At 48.5% G+C, this 12,772-nt stretch overlaps 5 protein-coding genes across 5 annotated transcripts; 3 read left to right on the top strand and 2 right to left on the bottom strand.

The window, feature by feature from the left end:
* Positions 1-140: 140 nt before the first annotated feature.
* VTN00DRAFT_8517 (uncharacterized protein) lies at positions 141-1,551 on the top strand (the record flags this gene model as incomplete). Its single annotated transcript, XM_069435380.1, has 4 exons — positions 141-357; positions 468-854; positions 910-1,366; positions 1,431-1,551. The coding sequence occupies 4 exons, from the start codon at positions 141-143 to the stop codon at positions 1,549-1,551; spliced, it is 1,182 nt and encodes a 393-aa protein (XP_069285332.1).
* Positions 1,552-2,568: 1,017 nt separating this feature from the next.
* Positions 2,569-4,953, top strand: VTN00DRAFT_8516 (uncharacterized protein; the record flags this gene model as incomplete). Its single annotated transcript, XM_069435379.1, has 3 exons — positions 2,569-3,148; positions 3,212-3,856; positions 3,911-4,953. 3 exons carry the CDS (start codon positions 2,569-2,571, stop codon positions 4,951-4,953), a joined length of 2,268 nt encoding a protein of 755 aa, XP_069285331.1.
* A 2,681-nt stretch (positions 4,954-7,634) lies between these two features.
* On the top strand, positions 7,635-8,000 carry VTN00DRAFT_8515 (uncharacterized protein; the record flags this gene model as incomplete). The annotated part of the gene is made up of 1 exon (XM_069435378.1): positions 7,635-8,000. The coding sequence occupies one exon, from the start codon at positions 7,635-7,637 to the stop codon at positions 7,998-8,000; it is 366 nt and encodes a 121-aa protein (XP_069285330.1).
* A 499-nt stretch (positions 8,001-8,499) lies between these two features.
* On the bottom strand, positions 8,500-9,360 carry VTN00DRAFT_8514 (uncharacterized protein; the record flags this gene model as incomplete). The annotated part of the gene is made up of 1 exon (XM_069435377.1): positions 8,500-9,360. The coding sequence occupies one exon, from the start codon at positions 9,358-9,360 to the stop codon at positions 8,500-8,502; it is 861 nt and encodes a 286-aa protein (XP_069285329.1).
* Positions 9,361-11,969: 2,609 nt separating this feature from the next.
* VTN00DRAFT_8513 (uncharacterized protein) lies at positions 11,970-12,758 on the bottom strand (the record flags this gene model as incomplete). The annotated part of the gene is made up of 2 exons (XM_069435376.1): positions 11,970-12,333; positions 12,358-12,758. 2 exons carry the CDS (start codon positions 12,756-12,758, stop codon positions 11,970-11,972), a joined length of 765 nt encoding a protein of 254 aa, XP_069285328.1.
* Between the last annotated feature and the right edge of the window lie 14 nt (positions 12,759-12,772).

The raw sequence follows: 12,772 nt of genomic DNA, 5'->3' as shown, positions 1-12,772 counted from the left end.
GTGACAGCGTATACCACCGTCACTCCATCCCTACCGTCCGCCTCCCCACACGCCGCGTCTCACGACCTTTAGGCCTCTGTTCCCCTTCATTTCTTCGTCTCTCCTTGTGATACCCGTATCTCCCTCCACCTTCCTCCACCATGAACGGCGCCGCGGACCCCGAGAGGGAGCAGGCGCTCGAGGACTACAAGAAGAGCTTGCTGGACCTGCGAGAATGGGAGGCCAAGCTCAAGTCTCTGCGCATGGGCATCAAGGACCTGCAGAAGGAGTTTGATATCACCGAGGAGAACATCAAGGCGCTGCAGAGCGTCGGTCAGATCATAGGAGAGGTCCTGAAGCAGCTGGATGAGGAGAGATGTGAGTCCTCCCCGCCGTCGCATTATGTCATGTGCGGGCAGTCTGCGCTGCTACGATTGTTATTTTTGATATTGGGAATCTTGTCCCGGAAACAGGGCTGACCGTCACAGTCATCGTCAAGGCGTCGTCTGGCCCCAGATATGTCGTCGGCTGCCGCTCCAAGGTCGACAAGTCGAAGCTGAAGCAGGGCACCCGTGTCGCCCTCGACATGACCACGCTTACCATCATGCGCATGCTGCCCCGTGAGGTCGACCCTCTGGTGTACAACATGTCTCTGGAGGACCCGGGCCAGGTCAGCTTTGCCGGTATCGGTGGTCTGAACGAGCAGATCAGAGAGTTGCGAGAAGTGATCGAGTTGCCGCTGAAGAACCCCGAGCTCTTCATGCGCGTGGGTATCAAGCCGCCCAAGGGTGTGCTGCTGTATGGACCCCCGGGTACGGGAAAGACGCTGCTCGCGAGAGCGGTAGCCAGCTCCCTCGAGACGAACTTCTTAAAAGGTGCGTTGTCTCCATGGCTTTGTGCTACCTGGAATTGTCCGACTAATGTCCGTAGTTGTGTCGTCTGCAATTGTCGACAAATATATCGGTGAATCCGCACGCTTGATAAGAGAGATGTTCGGGTACGCCAAGGAGCACGAGCCATGCATTATCTTCATGGACGAAATCGACGCCATCGGTGGACGGAGATTTTCAGAGGGTACTTCTGCGGATCGAGAAATCCAGCGGACGTTGATGGAACTGCTCAACCAGCTGGACGGTTTCGACTACCTCGGAAAGACGAAGATCATCATGGCGACGAACCGACCGGATACCCTGGACCCGGCGCTGCTGCGAGCAGGTCGTCTGGACCGGAAGATCGAGATTCCACTTCCCAACGAGGTTGGCCGACTGGAGATTCTGAAGATCCACTCCAGCACTGTTGCCACGGAGGGAGAGATCGACTTTGAGAGCATCGTCAAGATGAGTGACGGTCTCAACGGAGCTGATCTGCGGAACGTGGTTACGGAAGCGTATGTTCATAATTTCTTGTTTTCCCTATTTGCTTTTGCTAGGCAGGTCCTAACGGTGGTACAGTGGTCTGTTTGCAATCAAGGATTACCGAGACGCGATCAACCAGGACGACTTCAACAAGGCCGTCCGCAAAGTCGCGGAGGCGAAGAAACTCGAGGGCAAGCTCGAGTACCAGAAGCTGTAGTTTCGGATTGAAGTCTTTTGCACGTTTTACGATGGTCTTCTGGTGAACGGGATCTGAAGTAATGTAAATTAAATAGAGTGCAGGATCTGAAGTCATACATCCGTTATTTCCTGCTATGGGGTTTCACGTATCATCTGTCGTTGTATGTTTCCGCATGTTGAGTCAGTCCGGTATCAATAAGCTGTGATGGCAGAACCACGAAACCTGCACCAGTCTCACGTCGTAAATTTTATTTCCGCAGTGTGTAAATAGATAAACACTATATATCCCACTCCGAATGTATGATTAAGTATCCGGTCGCATTCCAGCGCTGTCGTGCCAAGAGCAAGCTCTCGGTACTGATTCCGCGGGTCAGATCCGCGCTCCGTTTCTGACGTGACGGATGTCGATCAACAGCTACCTACCTAAAGTATGTAGAGCACAGCGCAACACGGCCTTGACCAAATGTCCTGTCGATCCGGGACGGAACTTGCTTTCTTTTTATATCTTGGAGAGAGCTAGAGGCTTTTTTTTTCCCCTTTCCACGGTTGGAGAGATCAATTTCCACGGGAGAGAGGAGGCTCGGAGGCAGGCAGGCAGGCAGGCAGACGTGGTTCTTCTTTGTCCGGTCAGTTGTTCGCCGTTTATTAACGTTATGGACAGCGTGGAGTTGTCCACTCACCCCTCCTCCGCACCGGTGAAAGCTTGGCTGGCTTTCCTATACTCTATGGAGACAGTGGTCTTTTGTTTTTTTTACTGACAGTTGCTTTGAGAATAATATGTAGGATCTCGGTATTCTAACGTTCTGCGTCGTCTTGTTTTCCGAAAGTTGTTTCTTGAATACTGGTCTATTCTGCCGGTTTGCGACCTACCTGGAAGGGAAATAGAAGAACTCCAACTCCAACTCCGAGTCCGCTGTCCCGCTGTTCCTCCAACTGCAGGTGACAGGGGGAAGGAAACTCAGCGGAGGAAGGGGTTCAGGACCCAGACCCAGCCGTTGACAGGTCACGGCTGATCGAGAAAGTCTAGCCGTCGATCATGTCCTTCCAACTCCCCGAGAACATCCCGTCCTCCTTCACATCTTCCCAACGGCCCGTCGAGGATAGCAGATACTGGCGCGCCTCCTCCACGACCACCCGGAGTGGTAGTAACGGCCTCGGCGGATATGGACTACATTCCCAGCACCAGCAGCCCGGCGGCGGTTTCTCGAGCAAACTGAACCACTTCTTCGACGGCGGTGGTGACCGCCCCTTACCCATGTATAAGGACAAGCCGTACTTTGCGCCGCGGCGTACGGGGCCGGCCGCGGGACGGAGGAAGGTCATCTATGGAGTAGTCGGCCTGGCGCTGCTGGGTTTTGTGTGGTGGTGTCTGGGCGGGTGGGAGAATGCGTCGACAGACCGGTTGAAGGTGAAGAGCTCCGGGGGCATGTTGAAGAAGGGCGGGGATCTCTGGAGTTGGGTGCAGAACTTTGAGAAGACGGAGGCGGAGGCGGGAGCGGGCAAGGATACGGGGAAGAAGGGGAAGGGGAAGGAAGAGGTCGATTGGGCCGCGAGGAGGGAGAAGGTCAGGGATGCGTTTATGGTCAGTTGGGATGGGTATGCGAGGCATGGCTGGGGTAGGTGTCCTCCTTATGTCTCCTTGTTTTCTGTCAGGGATCTGTCTTTGCTGATTGTCTCAGGCTTCGATGAGTACCATCCCATCTCCAAGACTGGCAGGCATATGATCGAGGGCGGCATGGGCTGGATCATCGTCGATGCACTCGACACCCTGATGATCATGAACCTCACCTCGCGTGTCCAGGATGCGCGCAACTGGATCCACACCTCCCTCCGATACGACCAGAATCACGATGTGAGCACCTTCGAGACGACCATCCGTATGCTGGGTGGTTTGCTCTCCGCGCATTACCTGTCAACGACGTACCCTGACCTCGCGCCGATATCCGACGACGACATCGGAGCCCCGGGAGAAGACCTCTATATCGAAAAGGCAACCGACCTCGCGGACCGCCTGCTCGGAGCTTTCGAGTCCCAGTCCGGCATCCCATACGCGAGCGTGAACCTGAACACCTCCGCCGGTATACCATCGCATGCGGACGGCGGGGCGTCGTCCACAGCGGAGGCCGCCTCGGTGCAGCTCGAGTTCAAGTACCTCGCCAAGTTGACCGGCGAGGCGGAGTATTGGCAGCGGGTGGAGAAGGTGATGCAAGTCATCGACGACCAGGAGATGGAGGATGGGCTGCTTCCGATCTTCATCTACCCGGAGACGGGAAAGTTCAGGGGAGAGAATATCCGTCTGGGGAGTAGAGGAGATTCATACTATGGTAAGTTTGATATCTACAATTTACTTGGTAATTTATCGGACTAACGATTGCCAGAATACCTCATTAAGCAATACCTGCAGACCTCCAAGCAGGAGCCCATCTACAAAGAGCTCTGGGACGAAGCCCTCATGGGAATCCGCAAGCACCTCATCACCTACACCAAGAACGCGCAACTGACCGTCCTGGGCGAAAGACCCGACGGTCTGCACGGCGCACTCTCGCCCAAGATGGACCACCTCGTCTGCTTCCTCCCCGGAACCATCGCTCTCGGTGCCACGGGAGGAATTCCTCTCTCCGAGGCAAAGAAATCCCCTGACTGGACCCGCCGCCACGACGAGGAGATCCTCCTCGCCAAGGAGCTGATGAAGACCTGCTGGGCAACGTACCTCGCCACGAAGACCGGCCTCGCACCGGAGATCACCTACTTCAACATCGATGACCCTCCGCGCATGATGACCGACATGTTCCCGGACTCGACCATGACCAAGGGGAATGAAAAGTCCAAGGGAGGAAACGACCTCCACCTCCTCTCCCAACCCCTCTACCCCCTCGAAGACAAGACCCGCCCCTGGCGCCGCGACATCGACATCCACGCCCAGGACCAGCACAACCTCCAGCGCCCAGAGACCGTCGAATCCCTCTTCTACATGTACCGCATCACCGGCGACGAGACGTACCGACACTGGGGATGGGAAATGTTCAAATCCTTCATCAAGTACACCGCCGTCGTCGAAGAGGACAACAACAACCAAAGCCCATCCGACTCCTCAAACTCCGACACCGACAGCGCCGGCAACGCCGGCAGCAGCAGCTTCACCCAGAAGGGCAGCAAAAACTCATACATCACGGGCTTCACGTCCCTCTCCAACGCCAACACCATCCCGCCCGTCACGCGCGACAACATGGAGAGCTTCTGGCTCGCCGAGACCCTCAAGTACTTCTACCTGCTCTTCTCCGATCGCGAGTTCATCCCGCTCGAGGAGACGGTGCTGAATACGGAGGCGCATCCCATGCCGCGGTTCACGTTGGGAGGCGAGCTGAAGACCGGGTGGACAAGGAAGAAGAGGTCCGGGAAGAAGCACGAGAAGGAGGCGTAATTTTGTGGTTGCTTCTCTTGATTTTTTTTGATTTGTGAAGAAGTTAACTTGGGTATAGATTATAAAATTGATTGTAATTCATTTTATTTATATGGATGCGCCGCGCGGCGTTTGGCTACTCGCTACATACCTACCTACCTACCTACATACCCAAATTAATGGGGCAGCGGTCGACGTAGTCACATCACATCACATCTTGGTCTTGATCTTGATATTGTACAGTACAGAATTGTAGTCGATGACTACCTACTTGGCTCGGCTTGGCTTATGCCTGGCTGGATAGATACCAGTACATATAGCATAGAATAGAATCGAATAGAGTACCTAAGGTAAGCTACCTAGGTCGATAGCCCTCTGTCCAGTCCAGCCCCACTACAGATAGATTAGATCTCTGGAAGTAAAAATAATATAATATCAGATCCGATCCGATCTGATCCCTCTGAATTGGGTAATGCAATAACGTAATCCGACACCGAGCGAGACACCTGAACATGATTTTAACTGAGGCCAAAAACCATGAGATATCTTACTACCACGCAGTCAAATTAAAGCAAAAGTTTTCAAATTACCTAGTTCTACTGGGACAGCTTGTTCTAATATGACCAATTTGATGACAGTTACTGCATCGTGGTGGCGCACACTTTTTATGAACTGGTTCCACCAAGTCCATAGCCTGTTGAGCTTCTTGAGCAAGTTGCTGACCTTCAGACCCTGTCAAGACACCCCCAGTAGCAATATAAGATCTAGAGGCCGTGTGCCTTTGCTTTTGCCTTTCATTTGCTGCATGAAGCTCAATTATCTGGTGCTGTAATAGAACAACTTCATGCATGGTAGTTTCAGCTGCTTTCGCTAGCTGACAGATAGCCTCAGTTGGGGGACTTTGGGAGTTGCAACTGACAAGCTGCTTGATAAGCTCCATCTGCTTTTGCACCTCAGTAGAGGTATAAGAGGTCTTCACAATCCATTCACCCTCTGGAGGTCCATGAGCAGTATTTGGGGGGGTGATATTCTTGATAGTAAGCTTATCCAGCACCCTTTAGGGATTCAAAGGAACCAAACCAGAAGCTTCAAATCCACTGCAGATATTCTTGGATGATAAAGCCTTCTGTGATTCTTTATAAAGATCAAGAAAGTTTTCCTTATCAATGTGATGAATGCCATTCTGGATGCTTCTCATCACTGTGGCACCATATGCCTCTTTTAGTGGTGCAAAGCAGGCAACATCAAGAGGTTGCAGTTTATCAGATAAATGAGAAGGCATATAAAGAGGGATAATTTGATGGTTCTTGCAGAAAGATCAAACTCTGCAGATTCATGGCTAGCATGGCCATCAAGAATCAGAAGCTGATATCTTCCTAGGGTGTGTGTTGCAGTATGCTTCTCAAAGATCTTTTCTAACCAGAATAAACCAAGCTTATTATTGGTCCATCCATTGTCACTTAGACCAATCACCCAATCAGGGTTGATGTCTTGATACCATTGAGATTGATGGACCTTGCCAGAGAAGATGATCATAGGGGGGAGAGACCATCCAGAAGCATTGATAGATTCAATGGCAGTCACCCATTTGTGATTCCCTGGCTGTACAGCTCATACATGGCTTGTTCAGTGATGAGATGCAGTAATAACCTTTGCTGTAGAGGCCACACCCATTTAAAAGCCAGTTTCATCAAAGTTGTAGATATCCTGTTCAAGAATACCATATTTTACTATAGTATTCTGAACAAGATTAAACCATTAGTTGATAACTTCCAGATCTTCACATTTTGCATGCTGGTAATCATATTTGCAAGTGTATTTGGATATAAGTTCATTATACTGATTGATGAATCTAGTGATCTATCTCTCACTGACTGCTGTAACAACGGGCCTAGGACTTCTTAGGCGGAGGGCCGTTGGGTTTATCTTGAAGGACAGAAGACAAGGGAAAAGATAGATAATAGTCGTTACTAGCAATGCTAACTCTAGGATTGCTATCTGAGTTGACCACAGGGTCCTAATCCCCATGGTTAAGGAGCATCTTATATACATCCTGAGTTCTGCCCGGAAATACCTATCTGGTGGATCATGACTATGGATGGATCAAGGGTCATGTTGGATCAAGAGGTCAGATGGATCAAGGGCCCCGATGGATCATAGCCATCGCTCTTGATCCATTGTCATGTGACAGGTCCTTCCCCTTGCTGTCTTATTGGAAATCCCTAGGCTGTGCCATAACACTACCCCCCCCCTCAAAGATCTTCGGCCCAAAGATCCTTAGCTTATAACCTGGCTTTGTTTCTCTGTGAGACTTCTGCTTCTTCTCTTCTGTAAGTATCTTCACATCATGTCTGGCAAACGCAAGTGAGGTAACCAAGGAACAGAACATTCATCCTTAGGTGCCAAGGTTGATCTTCTAGGTATCACTATGCCCGTTCCTTGTTCTTGGTGTCTTCTTTTGCGAGAGAAGGGAGAGGAGGTTGAATGCAAGGTGTATCTCAACTATTCTTGCTGTGGAGAATGTTGTTGGCAAGGTCATACACAATGTGATGCCACTGGGGTGGAGGATGCAGATTGTCTGACCCCTCTATTCATCTAGCTTGGTCCGTCTTTGCTGATCCTTTGTAGTTAACTGATTAAAGAGGGCTCTGGATAAGGTGTGTGCTGACTGAGAAGCAGCTTGTTGGGAGCTCAATGCTGCAATGGCTCGTTTGGCGCGGGTAGAGAAGCAGACTGATCTGCTGGAACGGCAAGGTGTTCTAATGTTGACAAAGAAAGCTCAGTCTGTGGAGGATCTTGAAGAATTAGAGTGTTCAGAGGCTGTATCTGAGGATGTTGATCCTGTTGAGGCTGAACATCCTTCTAAATGGATATGTCAAGAGGGTCCGAGTGCAGGCCCCTCCTCCTCTGGTGGGGGCCTGGGTGAGCCTGCTTCTCCTGCTGGGACTGGGTCCCCTGTGGACTATTCTCGCGTGCCATTCTGGGAATCCTCCCTTGACGCCTTGTTTGCTGAAGGTGTAGATCCTCTGGCTTTGGGCGATCTGGGTTTTGAAGGTGGAATTCTTTAAGGAGTTTCCTGCACCCACCACAATTCTCTATGGGTTGCCAGGAGTTCTTGAAGTCATCATAGCCTTTCCATTTTAAAAGGTACATGAACTGCCTGTCAATTATGCCGCTGTCTAACACCTTTTCTACCTTATAGTCTTGATCATCATCCAGGTTCTCAGGTAGGATTTCCTCAGTCTCAGTAATTGGTTGGGCGTTTTCCGGTGCTGGTTCCAACAGTGATATATGAAAAACTGGGTGTATCCACATGGTATCTGGCAATTTAAGGTGGAAATTGACCTCTCCTTTCTTTTCTTCAATTTCAAATGGGCCAATCTTCTTAAAATCCAATTTGTTATTTGGCCTTTTTGTCTTCACATTTTTTCAAAGGAGGTATACTTTATCTCCTGCCTTCAAATTTGGTCCCCTCTTATGGTGCTGGTTGTAGTACTTGGTGGTTCAGTATGCAATAAATTGAATATCTAGATTCAATTGTTGATGGAGCTCTTGTAGTTGGTCAGCTCAGAGGATTCCTTTCTGGGCCAGGACCTTGTCTGGTTTTGGTTCCTGGTAGGCCGACAGTTCAAACCTGTAGTTGGCATAGAACAGTGACTCCTGGGTAGTCTCATTCTTGGTGCTGTTATATGTGAACTGGGCCATAGGTAAAAGTTCCACCCAGTTGTCTTGTTGGTAGTTAATGTAACAGTGCAGGTACTGTTCCAGGGTCTGATTCATCTGTTCTGTCTGTCCATCAGTCTGAGGGTGAGCTGTAGTAGAGAGCTTATGCTTGGAGCCAAGTTGGTGGGTCAAGGTTTGCCAGAATCCTGAGGTGAAGAGCTTGTCTCTGTCAGACACAAATTCTTCTGGCATCCCATGATTCCCAAAAATGATCCATAGGAAGGTATATGCCAGCTCTTCTGCATTAGATGCTTTCTTGTATGGCAGGAAGTAGGCATATTTGGTGAGTCTATCCACAATGATCAAGATGGAGTCATATATTATCCCTGTTAGGGGCTCCTTGGACACAGGTAGATCTGTAATGAAATCTAGTGATATGGATTGCCAGGGCCTTTCTGGGGCATCCAGATTCTGCAGAAGTCCATATGGTGCATGCCGCGCTGCTTTGCTCCTAATGCAAAGGTCATATTGCAACACTATATGTTGCACCATCCTTCTTAATCCTGGGAAGTAGAAGTTCTGGGTAATCCTTTTAATGGTTTTCTCTATCCCCTGGTGTCCATGAGCCGGGGCTTTGTGGATGTCTTTGATCAAGTCCTCCCTCAACTTGGCTGGAATGTAGACCAGTCCCTTGAATAGGATGATATCTCCCTCTCCTTTGGTTATGTTGGGATTATTCTTGATTTCCTCAAGCTCTTCTGCCATTGAATCCTTCTGGTATGCTTCCTTAATCTTTTCTGCCCATGTACCAGGTCCTAGTCTTAGAGCAGGTGCAGCTTGCCTGTTCACTGTGAGGGTTCCATCAGTCTCCTGCCGGAAAATTGCAGGTTGTGGAGAAGGCTCCCTCTCTTGGTAATCTGGTCTTTGACTGAGTGCATCTGCTCAGGCATTTTCTGAACCCCTTCAGTAGGTGATCTTGATGTCATAAGGAGCTAATTCCTCTGCCCACCTGACCTGTCTTCAGGTCAAATCTTTGGTGGTGGTGAAGTATGCCAGGTTCTTATGATCACAGTAGATCATAACCTGATGCTTTGCTCCTTCCAGGTAGTGTTGCCATTCTCTTATTGCTGCCATGATGGCCAGAAGCTCCTTGTCATGAATGTCATAATTCAATTCTGGTGGGGTCATCTTTCGCAAGTAGAAAGCAATTGGATGCAGTTGTCTTTGTTCATCAGGTTAATTGATATATGCTCCTATTGTGAAGTCTGAAGCATCTGTCTCAATGAAAATAGGTTTTTCTGGGTCAAATATTCCCAAGACTGGTGCTTTGCAGAACTTCTGCTTAAGAAGATCAAATGCCTCCTGTTGTTCTTTTCCCCATTCAAACTTCTGATCCTTTTGGGTGAGCTTTGTCAAAGGTTCCACAATCTTGGAGTAGTTCCATATGAACTTTCAATAGAAGTTGGCAAATCCAAGAAAAGCCTATGTCTCCTTGACTGTTGTTGGCTCAGGCCATCCTTGTATGGCTGTGACCTTTCCTTCATTCATTTCAATATGTTCTGGGGAGATCATGAAGCCAAGAAACTCTGTTCTTTGGGTGTGCTATTCATATTTTTCTGGTGCAATTAAGAGTTTTCTCTCCTTCAGGGCTTCTAACACCTTCCATATATGTTGTCTGTGTTCTTCTAAGGTTTCCAAGTAGATAAGGATGTTGTCCAAATAGGCCATATAAAAGACATCCAGGTATTTCTGTAGGGTATTATTGACCAAACTCTGAAAGGTCACAGGCACATTGGTAAGACCAAATGGCATAACTGTATATTCAAAATATCCTAGTCAGGTCCTGAAGGCAGTTTTCCATTCTTCCCCTTCCTTCATGCGCACCAGGTAATACCCTTCTCTAAGATTCAACTTGGTGAAGAACTTTGCCTTCTGCAATCTATCCTGCAACTCTAAGATGAGTGGTAAGGGGTAGCAGTTCTTAACAGTGATGTTATTAAGTTGGTGATAGTCCACACAAAGTTGGAGTTTTCTGTTCTTCTTTGGGACAAACAAAATTGGGTATCCAGCTGGTGATGTGGAATGCCAGATATATCCTTATTCCAGGTTCTTTTCAACATACTCTCAGAGCGCCTCATACACCTTCTCTGAGAGTGGATAAATAGGTTTGAATGCTGGTTGCATTCCAGGCTTCAAGGGTATCTCATAATCCCAAGACTGATGTTCTGGCAGCTGTCCTCTGCCTTGTTCCTTAAAGACTTCTTCAAAGTCCCAGTATTCCTTTGGGACTGCTTCCATTCCAGTCAAAGGCAGTTGGTCCTTTCTCTGCTTTATGGATCCAATCATCAGATCTGGTGCTAGGGTAAGATACAAGACTCCCACTTGTTCTCCCCTTTTCCACATTCACATTATTGTGTTCTGGGAGATCTCTTTGATCTCCACTGGCAGTTCTTCTCCCTCAGGATGCCCTTCAGGCCTTATACCTCTGTTGGATCCTTCTGCCAATTGCACTTTTCCTGTTACCCAGTCTATCTGTGGGTTGTGCATCTTCAACCACAGTATCTCTAGGATTATATTATGTCCTGGCATCTGTGTGATATCAAGATTGATCTTTTTCTTGTGCTGTCCTATCTTCAGGGAGGACTGATTGATTTCTATCCACACCCATCCTCCTCCATAGCTGCTGGCAGATCCATTAACTGTAGATAACTGATACAGCTCCTTCTTTCCTGTGAAGGGGATCCCATTCCTGGTGACAAATGTGTTGCTGACAAAATTTCCCATGGCTCCACTGTTGATTATGGCCCTTGCTTTCTTCCTATTGATCTTGACAGTGATCACCAATTGTTTCAATAAGTCCATTCCATTGAGTGTTGTTCTGTTTCGCGTGCTTGTAGCTGGGTTCAGGGACCTAGACCAAGACTCCTGTGAGGGTCCCATACTAGCAGGGTCCTCTAGTTTTTTGATTTCTTGGGGTCTTTTGGAAACCATCCTGTCACATTCTTAGAGGCATAATGATCAGAGCAGTTGTTATTATAGCAGGCCATCCATGGTAATTTAGCATGCTTATTCCTTTCTGTGACCAATATCTGTTTCTGGTTGTCTTGTTTTCTGTCTGGGCATTTCCAACCTATATGGTTATTCTTTCTGCAGTGGATACACAGTTTCTGCTTATAGCACTTTTTCTGTTCATTCATCCAGTTGGGGTTGGGCCCTCTGACTTATTTGTTTGTTGTTCCCTGGGTGCTCTGTTCTCTTCTAGTCACATTGTCTAGTTCCATGGCATTGCCTCCATTTCCTGTGTGTTAAGAGGCTTGTTGAAAAGGATTGAATTGTTGTTGCTCAGTCTGTTGTTTGAAGAGTTGGTTGTCAATTCAGGTTGCCATGAGTATCAGGTTATTGAGGTCAGTTGGTTCCTCTGCTGCAAGAAGCCCATTCTTGACCTCCTCTTTCAGTCCTTGATAGTAGTGTTCCATAAGCACTTGTTCTGACCAGTCCCCAAGGAAGGTTGCTGCTTGTTGGAACTCTGTGGTGTAGTTGGTGACTGATATTTTCTGCTGGATGGACATGATAGTCCTGGTGGCCTTTTTTACCTTATCCAAATCCCTGAAGTTCTGTTTGATGCAAGTCAGGAATGCATTGAAGCTGTTGAAGGTTTCAGTGGTTTCAGCTCTTTGTTGTTCTGGTGACCTTTCCAGGCAATCCTTCAGGTAGGGGTCAAACCACTGGGCTGCAGTGCTTCATAGGTAAGTTGCTGCAAACATGACCTTTCTTTCTTCATTTGGGAATTTGTGGGGGTTGAAGAAAAAATAGAGCTCCAGCTGGGAGATGAATGTCTGCAACTTTTTTTGGTCGCCATAGTAGAGGTTGGGTTTCACAATCTTGGTCTTGGAGTTGATATCAGGGTTGGTAGGGTCCTGGGCTGCAAGGTTTGATGTATGGTTGGTGCTTGCCCCAGCCTGCTGTCCCAGTAGGTGAATCTGTTCATGGAGTTGGTTGTTCCCATTAATCTGGTTTTGAAGCTCATCCTGCAGCTGGTTAACCTGCTCCCTAAGGGTGGTATTCTCACCAGTCTGTTCTTGCAGCTGGTTCTCCAATTGATTGACTTGATTCTGTAATTCTCTAAGAACTTGAACAACTTCCTGGGGGGTGATGTTTTCCATTTTTGCTTCTTTCC

The sequence above is a fragment of the Thermoascus crustaceus genome (assembly GCF_041956765.1).
Source record: "Thermoascus crustaceus strain CBS 181.67 unplaced genomic scaffold VTN00scaffold_6, whole genome shotgun sequence".
Lineage (NCBI taxonomy): Eukaryota > Fungi > Ascomycota > Eurotiomycetes > Eurotiales > Thermoascaceae > Thermoascus > Thermoascus crustaceus.
The sequence above is the reverse complement of the archived record's forward strand: the minus strand, read 5'-3'. Positions and strand labels throughout refer to the sequence as shown.